The sequence below is a fragment of the Ammospiza nelsoni genome, chromosome 17 (genome assembly GCF_027579445.1).
Source record: "Ammospiza nelsoni isolate bAmmNel1 chromosome 17, bAmmNel1.pri, whole genome shotgun sequence".
In the NCBI taxonomy this organism is placed as follows: domain Eukaryota; kingdom Metazoa; phylum Chordata; class Aves; order Passeriformes; family Passerellidae; genus Ammospiza; species Ammospiza nelsoni.
Window position 1 is genome coordinate 7,033,309 of NC_080649.1, and position 26,811 is coordinate 7,060,119.

The 26,811-nt window shown below is 45.0% G+C and overlaps 2 protein-coding genes across 7 annotated transcripts; both read right to left on the reverse strand.

Moving 5' to 3' along the window:
• Positions 1–407: 407 nt before the first annotated feature.
• On the reverse strand, positions 408–12,864 carry DAGLB (diacylglycerol lipase beta). Of its 6 annotated transcripts, none has more exons than XM_059484332.1 (15): positions 12,634–12,864; positions 11,883–12,034; positions 9,563–9,737; positions 8,830–9,091; positions 8,629–8,754; positions 7,444–7,571; positions 6,402–6,528; positions 5,980–6,063; positions 5,486–5,563; positions 4,983–5,063; positions 4,772–4,899; positions 4,236–4,304; positions 4,068–4,140; positions 2,811–3,064; positions 408–1,431 (listed from the first exon to the last, which is right to left on the reverse strand). In XM_059484332.1, the coding sequence occupies exons 1-15, from the start codon at positions 12,726–12,728 to the stop codon at positions 1,239–1,241; spliced, it is 2,025 nt and encodes a 674-aa protein (XP_059340315.1). In that variant the 5' UTR covers positions 12,729–12,864; the 3' UTR covers positions 408–1,238. The 6 variants fall into 6 exon arrangements, 3 of the variants coding, with proteins under 3 accessions (XP_059340315.1, XP_059340313.1, XP_059340316.1); XR_009419623.1 differs by adding an exon at positions 2,330–2,603 and having other exon boundaries at positions 1,216–1,431; positions 8,629–9,091; XM_059484330.1 differs by having other exon boundaries at positions 8,629–9,091.
• Positions 12,865–13,420: 556 nt separating this feature from the next.
• Positions 13,421–25,952, reverse strand: KDELR2 (KDEL endoplasmic reticulum protein retention receptor 2). Its single transcript, XM_059484260.1, has 5 exons — positions 25,772–25,952; positions 19,144–19,244; positions 16,607–16,765; positions 15,314–15,566; positions 13,421–14,631 (listed from the first exon to the last, which is right to left on the reverse strand). Exons 1-5 carry the CDS (start codon positions 25,860–25,862, stop codon positions 14,597–14,599), a joined length of 639 nt encoding a protein of 212 aa, XP_059340243.1. The 5' UTR covers positions 25,863–25,952; the 3' UTR covers positions 13,421–14,596.
• Between the last annotated feature and the right edge of the window lie 859 nt (positions 25,953–26,811).

Here is a 26,811-nt window from a genome sequence, read left to right on the forward strand (position 1 = left end):
AGCAGCTCTGCAGAGCCCTTGCCCCTCTCGGTGCAGTTGTTACAGCTCCTGCTGCTGCTCCAGCAGTGCCCTAAAGCTGCTGGCAGTGGGGGGCAGGGTCTGTTCCACTGCCCTCTATGCAAACAGAAATCCTTTTCCTCTGAACCAGTCACAGTTTGTGCTTCAATGGCCCAGATTCCAGGCTTTCATTGAAAGCCCCGCTCTGTGTTGCCTCCCCTCCTCCAGAGTGGCTGCACCCAAGGCTGGGGCTCTGGGACCCCACAGGCCCCAAAAGCAGCAGGGTCGCTCCTGGTGCTGCCTGCCCTCACTGCTCTGACAGCCAGCACTGTACCTGTCACTGCACAGGAGCCAAGGTTTTATTTCATTTTGTCTCCATATCAAGTATCACAGCAGGAACATCCACACAGTTAATTCTCAACCACATCATAATTTACTGACATCAATTTCTTTTAAATAAATGCTGCTGAGCCTTAAAAAGGAAAAAAAAAACCTAAAATAGTTACACACTAGAAACAAGGAATCCACTTTTTAAAAATCATTACAACTGGTTACACGTTCTTGGCAGAATCAGAGTGGTGCTCAATAGCTGGAGCTAGAGCAGGTGACCAACATGATGCCAGGGCCTGAATGCTGTTTTTTCTTTTTTCCTTCTAATTAAGTGGTTTTAGTTTAAAATCAATAAAAGCAACGATGTAGATCAACACATACAAAAGACAGGTAAAGAATATTGCACATGTATATCCAAGCAGCATTTAACCACAACAAGCCCTCCCCTGCAACCCTGGGATCCCAGCACAATCTGTAAGAAAAAAATAGTGCAATCACTGAGCCTGCAGGGCTCACTCACCCTGCAGGCCTGAGCTGCAGCCCCTGGGAGGGACAGGGAGCAGCAGTGGAGCTGCAGGTGCTGGAGGAGCTCTGGCAAGGCTCTGCTCTGCCCCGTGGTTCTCACACATTCACCTTGGTCAGCGTTCAGCTGCCGTGCCAGCACACACAGGCTGGGCTGGAGCTCCTCATCCTGATCCCCTCTGGGCAAGCCCAGCCTTCAGCACAGAGCCACAGTCTGTGCTTTCACCAGCACAACATTCCCCGAGTGCTGCAGAGGCAAGGGCACTAAGACCCTCGTTCATTTTATGCAATGTGAGAAAAGTACTGAAATCCACTTAAGCATGAAAGTGGAATGTGTCCTGAATACCTGAAACCTGCAAAGAAGCCCCCAGGTCCTGCTGGAGCTGTGCTTACACTGCACTGGGGTTGTATTCTCGTGTTTGACAAGACAGACACGATCCATGTTCCTGAGACAAACTGTTCAGAGCTTTGAGCACAACATCTGGCATGTGGTCTGTGATCATCTTGGGACTTATTAAAATGCTGCTGAAGACGGTTTCGTTTGACCATCGTGCCGTGTATTTAATATCTGAAGAACACAACCTAGGGAAAAAACACATCAGAAATAAAATGGCTCTGTCAGAACTGGAACAGACAACCTGGAGGCTCTGGACAGGGCTGAGGGAGGAACTGGAACTCTCTCAGAGCAGCAGGTGGGATCCCAGAGAGCTCCAGGTCTGCCCTTCAGCAAACAGCAAAACTGCTGCCATCAAGTGTCCCTGAGGGCAGAACTGCAGCACATTCCCTGTGCTTTAACAGGGAAAGAAGCCACCATAAATCAAATAATTCTGCTCCCAAAACCACAGAATGGAGCCTGAGCAAAGAGGGGGAGGGCATTGAACACTGCACATTCACGTGGTTAATGTCAAATTCAGGGATTAAATCCCAGTGGTATCAATAGGATACCAGGCAATACATTTAATGCTGCACATAGGATGCACCAGTCCGTAAAATTAAATCCCAAATTCATGATGGGGGCTCTGGTGTGCTAGGCCTACTTAGAAAAACTCCCATTAGTAACTGCTGTGCTGTGGAGTAAAAGAAATGAAAATAAATTAGCTCAATAAAGAAGAAGAGCAGCCAGTGGAAAACCTGCCCAGATCAGAGGTGTTCAAGTATCTAACTTGTACAACCAGTATTAAAATTGTTAGAAATTAAAGATGTGAAGCTTAAACAAAACATTGATCTACTGAATGGGAGGAAAGAAGTGAATTTCTCCTCCAATCCTTTTTTTCCCTCTCTGTAAGGGGCAATTTCTCTTTTCTTCTGTAAGATAGTCGTTGTGCAAGTTTAAAATGCTCTGATTTCTGTTTCAGAACATGAGGGCCTGCCTGGCTTATGGGCTGTTTCAGGTTGCTTTGTCTAAAAAAACCCAACATCAACAAAAACCACAAAAAAACCCCTGAACACAACACTGCCCCAACAAAGCCACAGTCCTCACCCTTCCAGCAGTTTCAGCTTTCTGCTGTCTTTGTCTCAGTTTCCTGCATCCACAGAAAAGCAGCAAGTGACAGGAAAATCTACAGACAGTGTGGGCACACACTGGGCACCACTGCACCTCCTTCTCATCACCAGCACTCAGGACTGCTCAGGAATGAAGAATTGTCACCACTCCACCCCTACCAGGACACTGCAGATCTGCAGTCTCGGGCAGAAACTGCCACCTGGCAAAGCTGAACTTGCCAAGTTTGGGTTTAAAGTCCTCACTTCAGCAGCTGCAATAAATGGGCAGGATAAGGCATAAAGAGAACAGGGTCCAGGGCTTGAAGTGAAACAGACAGAAGTTGTGAGACAGAATAGAAATTGAAAACTGGGTAATGTGCAATAACCAAACTGGGTACTGGAGATGCACAGAGCTGGAAATGTGCACTTTGAAAGGAGCTTGAGGGAGACAGGAGAGTGGTATTCATCATTCCACTTACCTTTTAGAGCTGCATTCTTCAACAACATGGATAATCTTTCCTGGCAGATACAGATGAGGGTACTGAGGGGGTGAATTCAAGCGTGGCTCCTCCTCGAGGGCGTTGTAGGAAGGTGATCGATGAACCATTAAACTCTCCTCGGCCAGGAGGGGCTGGGTCAGGGCATCCTGGTTCCTCCCATCCAGCTCTGTGGGGAAATCATCAGGGTCTCCTCCAAACACCTCGTACCAACACCCCCGCAGCAAAATCTGGTACTGAAATCAGAGAGAACAGCCCAGTTCAGCTTTGGGATTTCTTCAAGTTACTTATTCTAGTTGTGTGCTTGCACACACTTCCTCTGGAAATACAATTAAAAGATTAAAAATTACTTTATGCACATGCTCCCCAAATTTTGTTTGGTAACAAGCTCCTTCCCAGATTTTCCCCCCAGTAACATTAATTTCAGCAGTATGGATCCTTAGCCTCCAGTACCACTACAGAAAACATGACCAACTTTAGCAGCTGAATTACTCCATGTGGATTCTTGCTCTGCAGGTTTAACTTTTCTTGCACCTGTAACTTCTACCTGTCCATTATCTTATTCTGGATTTATGAGGTCACACAGACCTCTGCTCATCCCAAGGACTACATGGAAATCTTGGGCCATGGCAGATTCAAGTTCAGAAGCTCAAAAATGGCAGTTCTGAATCTTTGAGCCACACCTCTGCTCCTCCAGTACCACCCTGCCTGACACCACCTGATCCAGCACATCCAAAACTGTTTCCCACCAACAGTAAAAAGAGGAAAAGATTTAACAGTGTAACAGAGAAATATTTGCTTTCCAAATGAATTCTGACAGTAAAATATAAGTAAAATCAACAATTTGCTTACCTACTGGTACTAGTTATTACACTATTAAAGTAAGTAATCTTACTAACTTTTTGTCATTTTAGCTGTTTGGGGGTTTTTACCCATTTTTGTTTTTTAACAGTTTCCTTTTATCAGCCAAACTAGCAAACAGATAATTTCAGGCCTTTGATGTTGTAAGCCAGTATTTTGGGAGTCTTACTGAATCCTATTCTCCAACAACACAATGTTACAGGATAGGAGAGTAACACAAATGTTACTGAATTAAATGCAAACAATTTTGTTCTGAAACACAACTGTAACTCTCAGTTTTGAGATCAAAAATACACACACCAGCAGTCACTGCATTAAATTTGGGGCTTAACCCAGGTAACAATTCCACAATTTTAACCAGGAACTGCATTTGGTTACCTTGGGCCTGTTGCAGTTTGCCACAATTCTCACTATTCTTCTCTTTAAATCCTCCATGTTGGGCATACTTAACCTGTTTAAACACACAGAACAAAGTAAAGCAAAGCCTCCTATTGTCTACTATCAAACACATCTCCAAATACCAGTTCAAAAGTATTTTCATCTCACCTTGCAACAAGGTCTTTTCCAACAATGACTGAAATAATGAAATTCTTAGTGTAATCTGCAAGTGATTTGCTTAAAAAAAAAAAAAAAGAAAAAAAAGCAGTTTAGATACACTAAGGAGATAAGCACACTTTAGTTTTAGGATGATCATAATAATTCAGTAGAAATACAAACATGTGGCAGCACCATTTGCAGTCAGGGGCTCAGTGGGTGTTCAGACCTTCCTGCTGAAGGTGACAGAGAAACTTCAGAGCTGACTCTAAGGGTGTGTGGATGTCCAACAGGCCAAGGCAGACAAGTCAGGGGAGTATTTTTCTGGAACAGTTACTTTAAATTCTAATTGTACTGCCTGGCAGAATTCCCCAGATGTGTTTCATTCTGTAACACTCCACCAAGAACTCAACTCCAGATGGAGCAAATGAATTTGAGTGGAGAGTGGAGAAGATACAAACTCTTCCCACAGTCAGCCCAGCTAACACAGCTGGCAGCTGCCTTGACTTTCACAGCTTAGACACAGAACCAGCAGCAGAGCCTCTCACCTTAAGAGCCCTCCTGGGGGAGAGAAGGCAAAACACCTCAGGGTGGGGAAGGAGTTCCTGAGCATGATGGCCAAGATGGACGCTGTCCCACCACCCAAACTGTGACCAACTATCACCAGTCTATATTCCTGCAGATAAAAAGACAAACTTAGATGGACACAGAAAAAGCTGTGGGTAATTTTTAAATCAAATTATTTGGAAGGTAACTTACTGGGGCAACTGTGAAAGCCTGGTTTAAAATTCCATCATTTATCAGCTTTCCATAGATGTAATTTGCAGCCTGAGTTATTCCCTGCAAGAGAGCAGTTCAGGTTAGAAGGGAGTCTCTACTCTGAGGTGTGATACAGGTGTAGCTCAAACACAACACCATCACAGAAAAACAACTTTGTGCAAAGCTGGTCTTGTTTTTGACATCCTCCTGACAGAGGTCTGGTTAGAACCAAGAGGTCTCTATGTATTGTATGTGTGGGTTAAAAAGGTTTGGGGATATTTCATAAGGACATTAAGTCTGACAAGAGTCAGACTTAAAATTCTACCCTGCAGTGCCAGAGGCAGCATTCGATGCACCAAACACTGAAATAATTCATGCAATCCATCTGACAAGAACATTCTTCTGTTTAACTAAGGATCCCAGGAGTTTCTAGCTTGCTACTGCTGAGCTGGCCTACAGAGAGCCACAGACAGACAGACAGACAGACAGACACACACACACACCTTATGCACAAACCCATTCTCCAGGACCTCCTCCAGTGTCAGGTCTTCACAGTCTGCTGACAGATCAGTGAGAATGTCCTGTGAACAAAGCCTTGGTCAGAGCTCCCTGCAGGGCTGGGAGGCTCCTGGGTCGTGCTGTGCTGCTCACCCTGTCACAGCTGGCTGCAGCTGTGTGAGCAGCACAGCACATCCCACCACACACCCCAGCCCCAGCAAGCACAGCTCCAAGCCTGGCAACTGCTTCCAACTGCAGAGACCCCATTGTGGATGCACCTCCACTCACAGTCACTCGGAATTACCCCTGCCTGTCCCTCTCTCTCCAGCAGCACAGGGAACATTACCCATCCAAGGGCAGGGGTTTACAACTTAAACCTGGGAGACTCATACCTGTGAGTGAGTTATTTTAACATGTGCCAGCCTAACACAATTTCCTCTGGGTACTGGGAGTTCCCTCATTTCCATAAAGCAAATTATTGATAGCAGATGGATGATACCTCAAAGGACAAGGTTCCTCTCACAGCGACCACAATAGCTTCTTTTTTGTGATCCAAAGCAACAAAAAATGGAATCTCATAGATCTGGAAGAGAAAAATGTAATCAGTAAAGATACCAAAATCTTGCAAGGGTAAGCATTTAAAAGGGCAAGCTCTTATTGAGCTCCATACTGTACTATGGAAAGAAGCTGAATTGGTCTCTGATTTGGTTAGTCTAAGTGCTTTTTTTCAGTACTGAGACAGATTTATATCAATGGTTTGGTGGCTGTTATGTTAAATTAGAAAAGAAATCCACACTGAATGTTTTCATTTGGGTTTGCATTTTACACTTCATAAATGCTGAAGGCAAACTAGACCCTTCAGGCCTTGCTTTCCCTGAATTCACCACTACAGCTTGCCCAAAGCCTGTCCAGATTGTTTACCTTGTTATGAAAGCTGATATGAATGAAGTCTCTGTACTGCAGCCCTGTTATTTTTAGGATGGATCCAAAGTGAAAGTTGTGACGATCACTGCCCATTATTTCAGAATCTGTCGGTCTATTTCTGCAACTAACAGACACAGAGGAGAAAAACTTTCATGTTCCAATTTGTTAGGTTTCCTTTCAAGGAATCAAACTCAGTTAAATTTGCAGAGGGCCTTCTGCCAGGAATCAGAAGTGCTTTCTGTTTGCAACAGCACCAGTAAACATTCTGATGCAAGATGTTACCTCTGCCTTGTTACAGGAGCATTGGCAAACAGTGCAGTAAGAAAAGAATTCTTAACATTATAAACCACTGAGAGAAAATACAAACAAGGAAAAAGGAAATTCAAACAAAAATTTGCACAGCAATCTGATCTCATGTTATATCCACAGTATTCTCCAAGTGACTTATATTATTTCAGTAATATAAGTCACTTGGAGAAAATAATTCTCCATATTTCATAATAGTAATTACAAAAAATCATTCTTCCAGTCACAAATACCAGTGGTCATATACAGTAATCCTATCTAGCAATATGCAAAATTACTTACTGACCATAAACGTGTCTGAGTAGGGGTCAAAAGGAACTAAAAGGAGGCTGGAGGGACAGGGAACTTCTGCTAATTCCTTAAGACAGAGAAAACTACTGATACACTTTTGTTTCTGAATGTAAATCCGTGCCCAAAAGAAACCTCTAAAAAGCCTCATTTTAAAACATATTTCATTTAATTTCAACTCTTCCTTTGTCATTTTGCTAAATGAATTTTTTATCACAATCACAAACCCGTGGAAAAAAAACTCAATCTGTTTGAGGGTGGAAAGGCACTGGAATTTTGTTTCTCTGAATTTCTGAAAGATAACTCCAGCAATCAAGCTAAGGTACACCCAAGAGTGATATAATTTAATGCAACAAAAATACTGCTAGTGTAACTATTTTATTTCTGCTAAGACTAGGTAAACAGAAGGCAGCTGTGTGTTTTTAAGCTCTGAGGTCAAACCTACCAGTCACCATTGAGCTTACAGAGTGCAGTATATGGGTTGGTGTACACATAGTAGGGCCAGCCATAGGCAGCTGCAGCAAAGAGCATGTAGTGAGCAGCATTCTCCAGCTCAACATCCAAATCATCAGTCTGGAGGCACACAGGGAAAGAAAAGGGAACAGAGAAAGGGAGGAAGTTGTGTTAGGCAGCCTCAGAACAAAACTGAAAACAGGCTAGTGAAAATCAAAGCATTATGAAATACACACTACCCAAAAGGAAAACCTCAAGGTCTAAGAGGAACTAAAAATAACCACTTGTATTTCAGGAAAAAGTCTGTGTTTATTTATGTAGCTACACAGCTCAAGGATCTTGAAAAGCTCTCACTGAATCAGTTTCTTCCAATGCTGATACATTGATAAGCTCAATGCTGACAACATTCACTGCAATTATGCTACCTAAGGATGTCCAAGGGAAGGCTGCAGAGTCTGCAGCAGAGCTCTCTGGTCCAGACTCTTAAAGCACAGCCCCATCCCACTGGCTGCATTCCACAGGAACTTGACACAGTTCCTTTTAAAGTAAAGGAACCAGGAACTCCAGAGCTCCTGGTTACAGTAAAACTACATACACCTATGAAACACAGGCTAAAAGGAGGGGGAAAATTTACAAAGGCACTTTTTCACTAACAACCAGCAAAAATCAGTTAGGAAACTAACCCATCACCTGCAAGCATTTAAAAGATGCTATTTTTGCTGCTTAGCTTGTCTGGGTATTTGCAGCAGACAAACAGCCCACAATACAGACTAGATTACCTTCTCAGTTGTATGCAAACAGTATCAAATATTCATTCTCCCTCTGCTCCCCTTCCCTCCCAACTGTTCCTCAATGATCAAATGTCCTAAATTGTTCCTGTTTTTGCACTTTATTCCCCATTCAAAGTTCTACTCATGCAAAAGCAGAAAAATGTTTTTGACAACAAAAACATTTCACTACATGATTTTATTTCACACAGAATGTTTTCACTACATTTATTAATAATGAGGAATGAATTATAATTCATTGTTATTAATTTTATTGCAGTGTTTAATTTTATTAAAAGAATAAACAAAATAAAACCAAAAACCCCTCTCCAGAAAGAAGTGCATTTCAATTTGACCTGGCACCATTTCCCAGAACAATGACACCAGAGGCTGCACCAAGCCCATCTTACCACGAGAGATGATGGAGAATGACACAGGACTTCTTCAGGCTCTTTGGGGCAACTTTCCATTTTATCTTGCTCTTGATGGAGCAGAATCAGACCAGCTGCTATGTCACTTGGCACCAGGTCAGTGTCCTGCACAAGACACAGAAGGCTCTGTAAAACCCCCCACAGCTCCACGGCCAACACCAACACGCGCGAGGCCCTTACAGAGAAGTAGGAGCGGAAGAGCTCGGCGATGCTGGTGAAGGCCACGCGGTGGTCGTCGTCCTGCACGATGCAGCAGCACAGCAGCCTGATCCTCTTCTCCCACACCCTGGTGGCAGAGCTCTTCACGTTGTACAGCAGCTGCCCCGAGTGGCTGCTCTCCAGGTTGCGGCTCACGCCCTCGGGCAGGTAGAACGTCTTCTTCCCCCCGAGGGGGTCAAAGACAATGACAACTCCAATGATGGTGAAGATGATGATAATCCAGCTGGGGACAGGAGTGGGACGGCAGACTGTGACACCACACACTTCTGACAACGCGCAAGAAACCCCAACTACGCTTCTTGGCAGCCCGAAACCGAAGCTGGGGATGGAATTCTGTATGGAGACCTGCTGCTGTGCTGAGGCTGCAGCTCTTTGGGCTGTGCTTGCAATACTCTGGGAACCAGAACAAGGCACCAAAGCAGGAACCACAGCCCAGAGCTTTGCAAGCAGCAGCACAGAGGAGCAGCAGCTCCATTTTATAGTAGCAGCTAAGTGATCAGGTTACTGCACTTCATACTTATCCACTTTTCTACACACCCATTGCCCCTCTTATCCTTTCTGACCTTCACCTCCTTTCCTTCACTGCAGCACACACGTTCTCTCCCAAGGCAAGAAGCCCTTCAGGGAAGGATACCAACCCATTTTCCCTTTCCCATACACAGTCAAGCTTAGATTTGTGGGGAGGCACCTTTACCTTGCAATAACTGTCCCAATGACACCATTCACCACAGTCTTCTCACACTGCACGCTGTTGTCTGACACCCACACAGCTCCTACAACTGCCCAGATGAACTCAGGGAAATAGAGAAGCAGGCGAGTGTAAAGGATTTTGGGAAGTGATTTTCTTGGGCCTGGATTGGAAATTGTTCCTGAAATTAGAGAGAGAATTTAAAACAAGAATTGTTCACAATGCACCTGAAGTACATAAAATCCTACCTGGAAATATGAACTTTCTGGGCTTCACAGAAAGTAGGAAACTTACGTGAAACTATCAAGTTCTTTCATAGTAATGGAAATCTATCATTGAAGCTAAGAAAAACAATGGATGTAGAGCTGTGATTCTTACAATCTACTCCACTAAAACCCAAAACAACTCTAGCCAGAGATAGTTCTGCACTGAACTTGAGGCAGCAGTGCTGTGCCCCACATAAGTTAAAGCTGCATCCAGGAGCACTGGCTCACCTACAGTTCCTTGTGACTCCTGGGGCCTGCTTTTATTATTCTATTTAGCTTTTAGCTGGTTAGTATTTCCTTTTCTGATCCTATTTTGCTGGGCTACAATGAACTTTTTTTACTGGAGTTACGAAATAATAATAGGAGAACAAAAGTAGGACCATTACCAGGACAAATACTTCTCAGGCTCTTTTCTCTATTGTTAATTTACTAATAACCTCTTAGTTTCAGCACTCTAAGGCAATAAAAAAGGGAGTAACTTCTGGCCAGCTCATCTCTTAAAGCAGTCTGCTGATCCCAGGGTAATGGGTAGTGGGGTGGGAGTGCTCAGGTGTAGACAAGTGATTTGTCAAGGCTGCAGAACAAAAACAGCTTTGGGAACTGTTCCAGTAACAAAGCTGTGGTTCACACCCAGCGATGAAGCTGTTTCAAAAGCCCTCGATCCAGAGGCTGCCTTTTCCCACTCCAGGCTGCAGCCTGTCCTGCAGCACTGTGGGTGCTTACACAGACACAATCACATGGAACTGTGCTTCCTCTGAACAACTTTCCTTTCTCACTCCACCCCAGGGTGTGAGGGCTGCAGGCAGGTTCCCTGCTGGCATCACTGACCCTCAGGACAGCACAAGGGCCGGGGCAAGACAGCGCACACCCACACCCACACATTCCAACACACCTCACCCTTTGTTTTCCTGGAAATTCAGCCTCAGAATTGCTCCATTTCTCAGCTACAATGGCCTCACAGCTGTACTTTCACACTGAACAAGGTTCTTTCATCGCTGCTATTTACAGTAACATCCCTCACCTCTGCAGCTTTGGTTAGAGCCTGCTGCTGACAACACCAAGGACGGGGTTTGACCCCTCTATGGCCATTCCCTTAAGAGCTGGACTCGGTGATGCTTGTGGGTCCCTTCCAACCCAGGATATTCTGTGACACTTTGATATAAACATCACAGTCTGGCTGGTCTTACTTGCCCTCCTCTGGAAACTCCAGGAAAACCAGTGGTCAGATTCAAGGCCAGGATTATCATCCACACCTCTGCTCTGCCATTTCCCCTCATGCACTCTTAAAATTGCTTAAATGGAAAGAAGTATAAATGCTTATTTACAGAAGCATAAATACTTATTTTCACTGAGTCATGAGAACCAAGCTATTGGAATCTGTGGAGTCTCATCTGTTACTCCAGACACCACACACATATTTCAAATTAATCTTCTTAACATTACTTCTATGATCAGGTGCCTCACCAGAAAAAAAGCTTTCCTAGCAATTTTAACTCAAAATGAACCATTTCTACAAATAATTAGAAGTTGCACTGTGGTCCTTGCTTCTGTTCAGCCATTCATTTCAAGTTGTGGTCCTGCTCTATTTAGTAGTACTCAATGTCAGTTTTATTATGACATTTATACAATTCACTTTTCTGTGTTTTTCCCCAGGCAGCCCACTGCAGCTGAGGGACTTTCACAAGATATGACTAAACCTGCCTATGCAGGGCAGAACTAACATGATAATGATTCTAAATGATTCTGGACACACTTCCCTAAATCCTTGTCAGAGAGGTGGAGCAGTGTTACATCAGAGGTCACACACAGAGAGTTTTCAGGCTGCTCTGACAGCAATGAACCATTAGCTGAACTAAGCTGTTGTATCTATTCATTATGTTAGATTACAGACTAACAAAGATAATACTATTAAAGCAAATATGCTAATGCTGTTGGAGTTTTTCAAGTCTGACTACCATTAAAACATTTCAATTTTTTACAGGTTTTATGTCAGCTCCGGATTAAAAACAGACATCTATTACAATCCTACTCGATAAAGACAAAACATCATTATTATTTACCTTGCATACTGACGTACACAAGAGCACATAACGCACATATTATGGAAGCCAGGAGAATGATGAGGCCGAGCAGGTAGCTGTGCAGCAATCCTCCCCCGGGACAGTTAAACTGCCCCTTGTGAACAGTGTAAAGGACAAAAATCCCAATCCACCTGCGGGCAGGGAGATAACAACAGTTACAGCGGGAAGGGAGAAGCGCCTGCTGCGAAGCGATCGCTGATCGATAGTGGTCGCCTCAATGAAAGCACCGCACAGAGATAAACAAGGGACCTGTTACATAAGGGAAGTGTCGGGATGAAACCACTACACGAGCACTCAGCAGGAATTACAATTCCGCCGAGAGCACACGGAGCCACAGGTTCCAGCCCGGCGCTATCGCTGCCCCCCTCGGCTCCCGCAGCGGCGCGGACACAAAGCGGCCACCGCGTTCATTACGAAACAGCCGAGCGCTACTCGCGGATTAAACCCGGCGGGGGAGGGCGGCCCGGAGCGCAGCGGCAGCGCGGGCACCGCACCGTGCACTGGGCACCGACCCCGAGCTGCGCCGGGGACCCACAGCACCCGGGCCGGGGCACCGCACCGTGCAGTGACCCCGAGCTGCGCCGGGGACCCACAGCACCCGGGCCGGGGCACCGCACCGTGCAGTGACCCCGAGCTGCGCCAGGGGCCCACAGCGCCCGGGCCGCGGGTACCGCTCCTCCCGCCGGTGAGCGGCCGGGCCGGCGAGCAGCGGCCCCGGGGCGCGCCTTACCACACCAGCCGGACGAACAGCTCGAAGGCCCCCGGGAGCACGAAGTCGTCGCTGCCGATGGCCCAGCGGCGGCCGAACAGCACGAGCCCCGGCATCCTGCGGGTCCCGCCGCCGCCGCTCCCTCAGGGCCCGGTCCCTCACGCCCCCCCCGCCTCAGGCCTCACCGCCCGCCGGGGCGGGCACGACCTCGCGGGGCAGTGACGTCACGCGCGCCCACTCCGCCCTGCGGACATCGCCCCGCCCCGATCGGGCGGTGCCGCGCACGCGCCTGGCGGGAGCCCCGCCCCGTCCCGGGGCGCGCGCGCAGAGGCGGCGGAAAGGGCTGTGGCGCCCAGGGCGCGTGCGCAGTGCGGCCCCCAGTGGGCGGGGCATGCCGGAGCAGTGACGTCACCGCGCTGTGAAGTCACACGCCCGGAACAAGGATCCAATAGGGCCGCTGAATGACGTCACAGCGCGCGGCGCGGCAGGAACAGCGCTCAGCGGGGCCCAGCAATGAGAGCCAGCGCTCACTGTGCGGAGAACGATGGCAAATGAACCCGCAGATAAAACCAAACACACACAGGCACCGAACCCTGCTCTGTGCCAGGCTGAAGACTGGAGCTCTCACTAAACAAGCCAGGACTCAGCCTTCACTGCTTGCATCAGTGATAATGCCCCTCAGAGCCTTAAAAACTTATTTCAGTACAGCAACGATATTAGGCAGCTTATCCTCACCACTTTTCATCCAGTCCCAGGCGAACAGAAAACTTTCACATTCAAGAACGAAAAAAATGAAAAAACCCCGAAATGTTTTCACCATTTCATAAAGTGTTTATTGAGGATGGTAACACAGGATAAATCATGCAACAGCTCAGTAAAAAAAGGGAATCATTTAAAGGATGAAGAATGGTAACTGGTGCTGCTGATTCTGAAAAGTTTATAAAAAAAATATTAATTGTCCAAAAGTGACATCGAAAACCACTTGAAGCTGAACATGGAAGTTGCTTATAAAGCATTCATTAATAAGAAAATGTAGATATTGTTTAAAATGATCACCCACAGATTTCTGTAATCAACAACTTACATGTCTCCCTTTCCCACAGCTGTAATGGTGGAGCAGGGCTGGACATCCAAGATATTCAACCTTCTCTTCCTGAACAAACAGTCACAAACACTTCCCATTAATTAACACAATCTCATCTCTTACCCCTCACAACCTGGGCTGCCAAGTGCTTTCATTTTTGGGATTACCTTCCCAGACATCATGGCAGAACAGAAAGAGCCCATCCTTGTGGCCTCAAGTGATTTCCTCATTGCCCTCTTGCCATCAGTCTGTTTTAGAAGGGGAACAACTTCAAAATGTGACTGTTCCCCTTCTAGCACCAGCATTTATTTTTGAATAAAGAACTCCATGTCAGCAGATGGCACAAAGACTGGGCACCAGCACATCACATCAAACATCGGTGGCTTCAGATTTAAAGTTGACATATATTTGCCTTTTGGAAAAAAATAAATATAGTGGAATGAAAACTGAATCAAAGGGAAAGAACAGATGACTACCATCCATCAAGGATGCACATATTTGTGCACTGAAAAAAACAAAAGAAAAAAAATCAGTCATTTCAAAGAAAATCTTGAAAATTAAAAAAAACGTTTGCACTTGTTCCTGGTCATAAACAATCTCACAAAAATCTCACTTTTGGAACTATTCCAATTGAAACCATACACTGAATTTATTAATACAGTATAAGTTTCTTTATGTAAAAAATCTTTATACATAGTAATAAAAAAGATAAAGGCAAGATGCATCAAACAGAAATCTGCTGGTTGTTTTTCCTCCGTTCTTACAGAGCCGCTGATGACTACCTGCACTATAAAGAGCTGTGTTTCTGACTTTCTGTCTCAAGCATCTTCACCTTTGCTTGTGATAAGGATTGTTCTGTCCAAGCATCCAACAGGACAGATGCTGGTGATGTTTTGGCACTTACGCTGGCAAACTGAGCTTCTTTCCCTTGAGAACTGCAAGGAGGAGTGGGAAAGAAAACAGTCAGCAAAACAAAGTTGTGATGCAGGAGAAGCACACACTGCTAAAATGTCCCAGGGACCAAAACCTTCCACGCCAAACCTTCCACTGCAGACAGCTCTCCTAGGCTGCCTCTCTTCAATACACACTGGTAAAACTAGAATTAACAATTCTAACCTTGCCCTCTTGTGGCAACCTGGAGTTCCCCCTTTTCATCCTCAATGGACATACTAACTCCCCACCACAGCCTCTTAAGAATTATGACTAAAATAACACAGCTTTGTGGTTACATAATGGAAACTTTCAACTCTTGGTGGTATTTAAACCACTGAGAAAGGTATCTGTAAGCACAGGATCTGTATGTAACAGTGTGCATGGTCAGGGGAAGCAGGAGGATCATGCTTATCCATGGAAGGCAACAGCAATATATATTTAGCCATACTTAAGTTTTTCCAAAAGTTCATTAGATCGTTTGTATATTTATATTCTACCCACACCCCAAAAAAATCCTCAGAAATGCCTCACACTAGCAGAAAGTGTACTCAATAAATTAAGGCTACTTCAGAACTAATTTGCAAACAGAATTAACGAGCTCATAATGCTGATGTAGCAGACCCCATGAACCTATTAACTGTGCTACATTCCACAACCTGAAGCTGGAAGTTCTGTATTCCTTACCTTTTGTAACATACAAATAGAAGAAGTCACAGTACAGAACGGTCTGGACCACACCAGCAACAACAGCGATGAGGTCAAAAAATCCCTCAAAGTAGTAGCGCCAAATCCAGTTGACTAAGTACAAGGCACGGTACAGACCCAGGAAGAAAAGATAGTGAGTAGTGATGGTCTCTGCTTCCCCAGTTTTGCTGATCATAAAAAGTTGAGGGAGAATAGCAACCGATTCAAGATAGATGGAGAAGGTCCACAGTATCTGAAAGGAGAAAACCACAGGTAAATCACTGATAACAGCAGGACAGAAAATATTTGACTTGGCTCGACTTTTCACTCTCTAACAATGTTATGGATGGATGAATACCTATTCATACAAGTCCAGTATTTTGGCAAATTTTCCCTGGTACAGGAAAAACTAAGTGAAAGCTTCATAATCAGCTAGAGGATGGGAGGAGGGAACTCTCCTGGCAGACAGCAGACTCTCCAATCCAAACCAGCTCTCTGCTGAGCTGCCACACACAGGTTTACTTGTGAGTCAATTTGTGTGCATCCAGTTCACATTATCACGAACTGCAGCTTAAAGATTCCATGCTGAGAAAGCTGCAGGGAAGATGAAGTCCCTTCCCCTGCTTAATGTTCTTCCCTTTTTTATCTATTTGTTTAAAGAACGAGTTAACACAGAACAAAATTTAAAATATGTCTCCAAGTGTTGCAATTCAAAATCCCTTACTCTGTAATAAATTCATTTAACCCCAATATAAAAATGCAGCTCAGTCCATGGAAAACAAGCATGTAAAATTACTCTCTATTTTGTAGGAAAAAATTACCTGCTTGAACTCTCTGTAATGACATTTAAAATATAATTTTTCTGCAATTAAACACATAGCTGCATTTTAAATATAATGCAGTTCTTTTTTATAGTCTAGATCATTTGCAATTCTATAGAATTTAAGTAGTAGTATAATTCCTTTTGTTTTCACCAGGTGGCACCAACTATTCACAAACTGCATTCCTGGGGATTTCTTTAACAAACAGAACAAAAGGAATCCTGAATTAATACAGCCATCATAGTGTACTGGGAAAAACAGAGTCTTCTGCTTAATAAAATAATCTATGCTGATAACAGTGCTGCTCTCCTGAGGTGCCTTAAATTTGCACAGATATCTGCACCACACAGATTCACTGAGGAAAGGATTAGCCTGAACCTACTAAACAGACACCCTACAACCATTCACTTGTCAGGCCAAAAATGCTCATCCTCACATTCTAAATATCATCTCCTGCCCACAATCAACTCACCTCCAGTGGAGAGAAGTCATGATTGACAAGGAAAGAGAGCCCACCAACAGGAACTATCAGGAACTCCACTCGGAAGGTGTCGTGGTTCCCATCATAGGTGGCCTTGAACTTCATGTAGATCAGGTACACGGTGGCGTACGAGCAAGCGATGTAGATAAGCTGAGGGCAAGGACAGAAAGAACCCCAAAACAATCCACACAGGTTCCAGGATTAAATCACATTCCCTGAATAGGCACTGAGTAAGAGTGGTCTTTTTTTGATTCTTTGCATTGTTTATGCGGTTTTGCAGGCTGTTTGTGGTGTTTAACTTTTGTCAGCAGAGTTATAAATCAAAATGAGCCATTCTGGGCCCTGCTGGTTTTGCTGCTTTAAAGGCATCACATGGCCATGGTTGAAGTGATTGCCCAAAGGTGAAGACCCTTTCCAGAACTAAGGAAGCGACTGGAGAAGGAACACATGTTCTGCAACTGCACTGCCCCAAACATTTAGGTTAAAATGTGCAGGTGCATACACACAATAATAATGGAAGGGGCCTTTCTACATTCAAAAAACTCAGCATGGTGTGGCTGATGTGGCAATAAATAAATATTCAATAATCCCCATTGAGACAACCATTTAACATATCACAAGTTAGCTGATTTGCTTTGGACCTTTGAACATCTCTAAAATCTGAAGAGTGGCAACTGGACACTGTTCTTCACCAACCAAGAGGCCCCAAAACCTATGAGACTGAGAGCAGCAAGGAACCAGAATTCAATCTGAGCTGATGCCTAACCATTTTGAAGGGTTATGGCACAGTAGACTTTATATCTATTCCCTGTGGAATAAGCAAAAAGCTTCATTTTACAGGTGAGAATACAGAACTAGAGAGACTCTAAGACTTTCTAAAGGTCAATCTGCCATCATTAGGACAGAGCTCATTGTCCTGGAGTCAACACAGTACAGCAGACTAGAGAAATATTTTAGCTTCTGCCACTTTCAGCACAAAGACTGAATGTTCCAAACCATTTATTACATTAAAAAAGGATTCTTTGCAACACAGAAGTAACAGATTAAAAATCCCACTGTTTGCAGATGCTATTAATCACTAAATGCTCTGCTCACAGACAAAATCCTACAAATACTGTATTAAGGAGCTCAGAATCCAAAGGCTCTGCTACATGAGCAGCCCAGCTGAGTGGAGATAAAGAACCACAGGACAGGATCCAGGGAACCTTCACTATGGGTGTAAACAAATCACAGCAGGTATGGTCACAGAAGACACTGAGAAAGTGTGAATGAATCCAAATTTCTTACATTACAAACTTCATCTCAAGAATCTCAACTCTCGACTTCTCAGCTAAACTTCTCTCAAGTTCTCAATAACTGTGTAACATTATATCCTCCTACACATAAATAAATATAACACAAAATTGTGTTGGGACACTCAAGCAGCTTCATCTTGACACTACAATAATGGGCTGAAAAGACAATTATATCCATCAGTTTCTAAGCAGTAACATTTGAAACTGAAATAGAGGTTACCATTTTGAAAGTTAATATTTCCACATTCCTTCCTTTTCTGGTTGGGAGGGCTGCAGAACAAAGATGTGCTCATGGCCCTGAATCACACCCAATAAATAAATAAATGGCAAAAAACCCCTACCTTCTCCTTTAGTGCACCTATGGTAACTTCCAATCAGAAATTACATATGGAAAAATTTTCTGTTTCAAGAATATTTTATTTAATCCACAGCTCTTCATCTATACTGTTAATATTAAAACTTAAGCATCCACATTTCACTTGTTGAGTGAAATGTGTGAGTTTAAGACACATTATTTTATTTTATAGTATTAGTTCCCTAATTTATCCATCCATTTTGTGTTATTGATTATTTTAGTCCTTCCTCTTGGCAAAGTTATACTACCCTCTAAATTAAAGCTGAAAAGCATCTAGAAAAATCCAAAAATAAAGGAATTGGATTAAAAAAAAGAAACATACTGCTCTTTCCCAGATCACTGCTTTATTTTCTTGTACTCAGCACCAGAAATTGCAGGAATGAGCAAGTAAAAAATTCAAATTTAGGCTCACTGGCATTCAGTGGGCAAGTGACAGGGGTATAACTCACAGAAGCTACATTCCTTACAGCTTACTCATGTCAACTTTTCATCAGCCTCTGACCAGACAGTAGCTGCAATTCTGGCAGTGCACTCTGAATACTAATTTACCTTGTAGTGAATAAAAGGAGATTTACTTGAGCTTTAATGTCTCAAATGAGAAATACAGTTTATTTGAACCGTTTTTTCCAAAAGCTTGTACTTTCAATAACCAAAATGTCATTTGTTCTAAATGTCACAGTCCTGATATAAACAGTTTTTTAAAAATTGCATGTAGAGTGCAGAAAAGAAGGAGGATTTTGAGTCCATCTTCCACATTCTTTATCCAAAACCCATTGAGAGCTTTGGTGCAGTGGGCCATTAAAAATGGCTTTTACTAATGGTATTATGCACTCTGCATGCAACCTCACTAGCTTTTCTAACTCTTCAGCATACTCTACCTTCATAGATGTGTTATACAATGAAATGAATGAAGTGAAGAGGTCCAGGTAACGGGTAGTGAAGACCAGTGCAAACAGAAGCTGGCTTTTCCCAGAAATACCTAAAGTGATAAAGGAAACAATTAATCATTCAGAAAGTGATGAGGTGCTTTGAAACATTTCATGACGAGGATGAGAAAGGATTTATCCTTTATTTTTAAGGAAGTTGATCACAAAATTAGGACAAAATCCAAGTTGCCAAGCTGTACAAACAGAATTCTAAGCCCCTATAGCTCAGTAGTGTGAACAGAAGTTACCCTGTACTGGAAGAGGTGCTGGCACTACACAAGGTTTAGAAGTTACTCACAGCAGGTAGAGTCATCTCCAAAAATATCACCTGCAAGCTATCTGTTCTGTATTATCACTGGGCAAGGCTGCATTAGCTTTCAGTTCTCAGGGTGCTGTCACATGCCTCAGCACAATCTTTAGATGCTGAATAGCTGGAAAAGTACAAGGGCAATACAAAACAGACCCAGTGACAAGCAGAAGGTAAGATGGCACCAATAATGGGATTTTAGAGGAATACCTAGATTTTAAAACATAAGGCAATTCAATTCACATACTCAATTGGCCACATGGTGAGAAAAACATCAAACAATCAAACCCACATGTTATTAGGTACTAAAACAAAATTTTAAAAAGGAAGTGAGATAAAATGTCAGACACCTACACTGCATCTTCAAAGCAACTTTTGATTCTAGGTCAAAGCCCCAATGTCAAAATGTTTGTTTGTACTTAACTTCAGGCACTAGAGCACAGTTAGAAGCATAAAAGCTTTGCACAGTCAGTCACTAAAAGCTTCTGAAAGCTGAGGTGCAGCATTGCTCCATAATACTGATGTGGTGGTGTGTCACAGCAGGGGGACAAAACAACCTACTCTGTGCCTCTGTCTTGTTATTCCAATTATTCTTGTTTTCAGTCATCCAGGGCGAAAATAATTGAATCTGTTCAGCTAAGCATGCAAGTCTTCTTCAAAAAACAAGAGGGAAAAATACTCTGTAGGAGAGGCTGAAAATCCTTGTCCCTTTATACAGAGATATTTCTAGAAAGGCTTTTATTAACAGCACCATAAAGCAATTAGGAGAAGGCAATCTGCTATGGCTATTGAAGTCCTTTCTCACTCCAGCTTAAGGAACATGGAATAAACTGCTCCAGATGAAGGAATTTAACCTATGAAGTACAAGAATGGCTGAAACAATTAGAAAGGGGTTTACAGATTTCATATGTGAAATGTCTGCAAGGTGAGCCTGACTGGCCACCTACAGAACAGCCCAAGTACAGTGCAGGGAACATAAACCATCCCAAAACCTGCAGGCTGTAGAGCTGTAAAACACAAGCTGCAAGTATCACACACAAAACACACCACCTCTCAAAAAAAAAACCAAAACAAAAATAAAACCAACCCCCCCCCCCAAACAAACTACCTCCAAAAGTTAAGGAAAAAAAATACATTTGACATTTCTTGAACTACAACCACATTGCAGACAGCTGCCGCAGCACTCTGGGCTCATCCCAGGTGTGCCTGTGGGCATCACAACTTGCCAATAAAACCTCCCAGCAAGCAAAGCTGTCCTAAGGTCAGAACCCACAGGACAAAGAAATCCACCTGGACAAATTACAGAACAGAGTGATACTACACTATATAATTAGCCGAAATTATTTAGGATGCTATTGACTTTGAGCAAATAACTGGGAACAGAAAAAAAAAAAAAAAAAAACAAAAAACCAACCAGCATATAAGAGACAATTATTATTGATAATAGCTATAAATTTGGATCTGGATATACTGTCATAAATACATATAATATACTTGACAAATTCTTATAAGCCATTGCCAATCTTATCTCCTCAACCCCAAAGCTGTAATTTTTATTGAGGCTTTCAATACTCTCACTGATTTTTGAATCTTTAGAATAGTTGTGAAATTCTGAAACCCACCCTAGAGCCAAGATTAAACTAATTTTCAAGTAAAGTAGGCTAGACTAGACTAGGCAAGGTTTAAATTGTAAACCAAAGGCCTATGAAGGGATGGGAGAAACATCTAAACAACAAACAGAAACAGGGCAAGGGGACAGGTAAACACAACAGCTGTACCACTTTGTGCATTTTGAGACTTTAGGAAATGTATCAGTGCATGTGTCACAGCACTGACCCCAGCTCACCGCTGGCACCTGCAATGCACTGAGGCTACAATGATGCTATTCTCATCCTTCTCCCTTTCCTTTTCCTCCCACACACGTTACTTAGTTCCTGAACTAAATAAAAAATGGTTTTATTTCTTCTTCCAAAGCTTTGGGCTCAAATTTGGAAGAACCAAACCTCTCCGTTTTGTTTCATGCTCACACATAGAAAAACTCCTTCAAGTTCTGCAATCCAGCTTGGCTGAAAGCCATAGCATGAAACTTTAATTCAGGTGATTTTCAGAGCCAGGCAGGAGGGCAGAGCTGAAATTGTAGTACTTTCTTATCAACTTCATTTTGCTGAGGTGAGTCAGGTAAGGAATAACAGGCAGGAGCAGAGGCACTGAGCTGGGCAGTGTGTACAGCACCTACCAACTATGAACTGCACATCACAGCCATAAAACCTACCAACAAAAATTATTCTAAGGAAGGTCAGCCCATACTTTGCCACAGAAACTTCACAGACTTTTAAAAATAAAGTAGTTCAGCTCTGTACCAAGTGCACATCACCCACAGAAACACAACTCCTTTGGTTCTGCTAATAGGTACCAGCATTGACTCCTGTGCTTCCAATTTAAAAATCCAACCTAATTTTAAAGACAAATTTTCTAACTGAGAAAGAGAATACTTTCCTTCAAAGAGAGAGAAAAAAAATTCAAAGCTACCTAAAGCAGCAGTTTTTGTGAAAATACAGACAAATTAGCAGCAGCCTATGGCAAAGTACTGTCAGAAGTCTTCATCTTAGCATATTATCTGGTACACAATAGACACATAAAATTGAGATACAGCTACATTACCTAGCAAAAGTACTACACATTTACTATCTATACTACTTTTTTGGAGTATACAGCTTATAATTGGACAGCACTGCAACTGCAGGTCACCTTTAACACTTGATAAACGGCACAGAGAAAGGCAAATCAATTTTCAGGCAGTAATTTGCACAGCAAACAACCTAATTTGACTTGAAATGGGTTAGAAAATACAGTCTGAACAGGACAATGTTTGAAAGCACAGGATTCCTCAAGTCTCATGAATTTCCTAATTATGACATGATGTCAATAATGGAGTTACCTATTACATTCTCCATGGCTCTTCCTAATGATTTTTGAACTGTTATTTTGAGTGGCAAACATTCTTCCAAATTCTAAATTTGGAAACACAACCAGACATGCAAAAAATTGTTTCCTGGGCAGCTCTAAAATTCTGAAGTCAAGATGTGATTTGCTTTCCCCTTTTTATCTTTTCAACCTATTGACTAAATAAGAAAAAAAAAATAAGTTTCTCAAACACAGAAAAGACAGACTGGTTCAAAGTGCAGATGAGCCTAGCCTTACCCATCTTGTTCAATTAGAGGAGTCACTTCTTAAGAAAGAAAACGGGGACTACAAGTCTTCAAAAAGCAGCAGTTTGCAGCAGAGGTGCACAGGCTGTCTCCCTCATTTCCAGCTGCTTTTACAGGGCTCTCCTGGAACAAAGGGCTCAGACACACACAGATGCAACCAGAAGAGAGGAGTCGGCACCATGTGGTTTGCCAGCTCTCCATGGATCACAGCCTGCAGCTCAGCCAGAAGCCAGAAACCCTCCTTTATTTTCAAAGCCTGCTCCAAAAGTGCCTGGTTAAAGTAGCAGCTGGTTTGCCTGTGTTTCCTTAGTCACCAATAACCACGAGGTATAAGTTTATTTAATTTATTAATGGTTCAAATAACCATACAATGTAAAGAAATGGCAGAAAGCCCTCTAATAAGTGGCTCTCTGTAGCTGCTTAACATTAATTGGTAACTACTTAGGGGTTATTGTCATGCATGACTTTACAAACATATGCAAATGCATATTTACATCAGTTTCATCAACAGAAACCTCAACTGACACCAATGAACCTCTAGGAGGAACAGAATAAGAGCCCCAAAAATAAAACTCTTTGCTCGTGGTCCTTTGAGGTATTTATGTTCTTCTCATTCTAGACAAACTTGCTAGGCCTCAGACACCAATCTCACAGCAGCAACACAAACCTGGATTTACTCCTGAGGACTACTCAGGCAGAACTAGAAGACACCAAAGAAGCAACCCTGACAAACACATTTCTGCTTTCTTTTTTTTTTTTTTTCTTTTTTCCCCTCAGGAAAATGAATTAAGCAAATATTTTTACTGAAAGAGCTCATGCATGTGTGCTTGTGTCCAAGGACACTGGCTAATTTGGGAAAGGGGAGAGCTGTATCCTCTATGTGATACAGGCCCGTTCACTTTTCTGTCCTGGAGAAAGCTGTACCAATGATTGGTGTGAGGCTGCTTTCTTATCAATAAACCCCTACTAGGAGAGATTCTCAATCAAAATTGGCTTAAGGAAAGCAACATCAGACCACTCTTTAAGCAGAAAGATGGGACCAGGTCACATCGTACTATGCTGTGTAAATAACCTCACATCCAAAGGTCACTCAAGAATCTCTTGGCTCAAACCCTATCTGAATTTCAGCCTTGCAACAGAATTTCACATTTTCTTTCTTCAGTCATTAAATGACATTCAGCTTTTAGATCATTAACCCTCCTGCTGTTCGTAATCTCGACTGCATTTCTCCAACACAGGACAAAGCTCTGCTCAAGAGCTGGAGGAGGCAAGGCCCTGTCCTGCCAGACCCAGGCAGGATTCCTGCGATGCACTAGAGCCTGAGCCAGGTAAGTTCAGCAGGAAGGTGCTCTTGTGCTCCGTGACCTCAGGAACAATAGTTCTGCAATATCGCTGCATGTGGGCCGTGGGGTCACTTGCTTGACCTCTTTTGTAAAGTCAAGAACAGCTTTTACTTTAAGTCTGTTTAAAGCCAAAGCTATTAGTTTACTTTTTAAAAAACAAAACTATTCATTTACTCTTTTTTTTTTGTGCTGCCAAGTGATTAGCTGGTGATTTGACATGACAACACACAGAACCTGTACTTCCTCCTACCTGTAGTGTAAATCTCTTTCATTTCCCCAAAATGAATTATTTCAAGTTACAACTTAAACTAATTCTTCATGCTTTTAACTGAAAACTTTACAGATACATCTGTTCAACAGTGCTAACCCGGTATTTGAATAGTGTCATCAAAACGTGGCAAACTGATTTCAAGAACAACCGCCCTCACTAAAGAAGGAGAAGCTCACTGGAGAGAAGGCAAAGCCAAGCTCACAGTCAAACTCCCGTGCACAACAAAACCCATCCACGTAACACACACCGCAAGGAAATGCCCATTTTGAATGACAACAGCTCCCAGCTTTCCGAAAGAAATCAGCTACGCTGCAGTTATGGGAACTGCCTGCAATTCCCTGCAACCACCACACCGTACAGCGAAGGGGAGAGCGAAGCACGGCCCAAGGAATTGGAGCACGCCCGTTGCGGACGGGGGGAAGCGGCAGCGGGGGGCGGCGGAGCGGGGCTCGCCCGGGTCCCGGCGCGGCTCCCGCTGCCACGTCACACACACAGCCCGCGGCTCCCGCCGGGAATCTCCTCCTGGCGCTTCCCACTGCGGGCCGACAGCGAGCCCGCCACCGGCCCCAACAGCGGCACCAAGCACGGCTCAATGCCTGCACAAAAGCCAAGGAGAGGGGGAGCGTGAGGCCGCCGCGGAGGGAAGGGGAGAGCGGGGAAACTTCAGAGGCTGCGAACCGCGAGTCAGCGGCGGCCGGCGCTGCACCAAACCGCGGACACCGGCCGCCCGGGGCCGGGCGCGGCCAGGGCAAGCGAGGGAAGGGATGGAGGGACGGAGGGATGAAGGCAGGGCGGCTGCTCGCCCCGCGGGGAACGAGGCGCTCCCCCCCGCCTGCCCTCCAAACCGGCCTCCCCATTCATTCGCCTGCCGCCGGGCAGTTACGTAAGGAAGGAGCGACCCTCCCGGACACAGCCGGAGCGCCGGGGCACAGGGATTAAAGTACAAATAATGGCAACCACAACACCTTACAGGGAAATGCAGCTGCCGCCGGCGCACCCCCACCCCGGAGCGGGGATGCGCCTCCTCCTTCCCCCTCTCCCGGCCGCTCACCCGCTCCGCCAGCGCTGCATTTGGAGGGGGCCGAGTCGCGGGGAGGTCAGAAGGAGGGCAGAGCCCCCTCCCCTGCGCGAACGGGAGCGACCGTCGCTTTTCACCTGCCCGGGCCGTGTTCTGCCCACCCGCCCCGGGGCCCTCGGGGGCGCCCCAGCGGGGTCAATGCCCTCCCCGCCTTTCCCCGCTTCACCGGGGCCGCCTCCCGAGCCAGTGAGACAGGCGGGTCCCCCCCGCCGCCCCGGCTCGCTGAGCTCTCCCCGGGGCGCGGCCCTTCGGGGGCGATCGCAGCAGCCCGCGGGGAGTTCGGGGCTACGCCGCCCGGCCCCGGCGGGGCTCCCGCGGGCTCTGCGGCCCGGAGCCACCCGGCCGGTCCCGCCCCGCGGCCTCCGCACGCACCCGCGCAGGAGCGGCTCTTCCAGATCTTGAGCAGCAGGATGATGATGGCCGCCAGGTGGGACAGGTCCCCGGTGAGGCGGAAGATGTTCATGGCGGCGGCAGAGGCGGCGGCGCAGCCGGAGCCGGGGAGCGAAGATGGCGCAAGCTCAGCGGGCACCGAGCGACGTGGCCCGGGGACGTGGCCAGGCAGCCCCGCGCCGGTGCACGCCGGGAAGCGGGGGGAGCGCCCGCCCCGCCCCGCGCCGCCCTCACGGCGGGGCCGCCCCGGCAGCCGCGGGCCGGGCCAGCGGAGGGGAGCGGCCGCGGGACACAGCCCTTGGGGCGGCCGAGAAGCTGATCTGTAAATATATACAATAGCGAATATAATGTATATTATAGTATATATATTTTTAATTATGTTTTGGAGGCCAACAGTGTGAAAATCTACATCAGCCACTAGAGAGAGTCCAGCGGAGGCCATAAAGGTGATGAGTGTCTCTCTTAGGAGGGACTGCGAGGGCTGGGCCTTGTTAGTCTGGAGAAAAGAAGACTGAGAGGAGATTTCCTCGATACATATAAATACCTCAAAGGTGGGTGCCCAGAGGGTCACAGAACCTGGAATCACAGAATGGTTTGGGTGAGGAGGGTACTCAGGGATCATCTCGTTCTGTCCCCTGCCATGGGCACGGATGCCACTCACTGGAGCAGGGTACTCAGGACCCCATCCAGCCTGGCCTGGAACACTTCAGGGATGGAGCAGCCACAGCTTCTCTGGGCAGCCTGTGCCAGGATGGTGCCAAACGCTTTTCTGTGGTGCCCAGTGACAGGACAAGGAACAATGGCCATTAACTGGAACACAAGAAGTTTCACCTCAATGCAAGGAAGAATTTTTTTTACATTGAGGGCTGCAGAACACTGGGACAGGACTGGGCAGTCAGGGATTCTCCCTCCCTGGAGACATTCCAAACCCACCTGGACGCGTTCCTGTGTCACTGCTCCAGGTGACCCTGCCTTGGCAGCAGGGTTGGACTGGGTGATCTCCAGATGTCCCTTCCAACACT

Coding starts and splice junctions, on each gene's coding strand:
- DAGLB (XM_059484330.1), bottom strand. CDS start 12,728: ATGCCGGGGCTCGTGCTGTTCGGCCGCCGCTGGGCCATCGGCAGCGAC. Junction 12,035..12,633: donor CTGTTCGTCCGGCTGGTGTG/GTAAGGCGCGCC, acceptor CCCTGCCCGCAG/GTGGATTGGGATTTTTGTCC. Junction 5,064..5,485: donor AGAATGGGTTTGTGCATAAG/GTGTGTGTGTGT, acceptor GCTCTCTTGCAG/GGAATAACTCAGGCTGCAAA.
- KDELR2 (XM_059484260.1), bottom strand. CDS start 25,862: ATGAACATCTTCCGCCTCACCGGGGACCTGTCCCACCTGGCGGCCATC. Junction 15,567..16,606: donor ATGACTTCTCTCCACTGGAG/GTGAGTTGATTG, acceptor TTCTCCTTTCAG/ATACTGTGGACCTTCTCCAT. Junction 14,632..15,313: donor CTATTTGTATGTTACAAAAG/GTAAGGAATACA, acceptor TCCTCCTTGCAG/TTCTCAAGGGAAAGAAGCTC.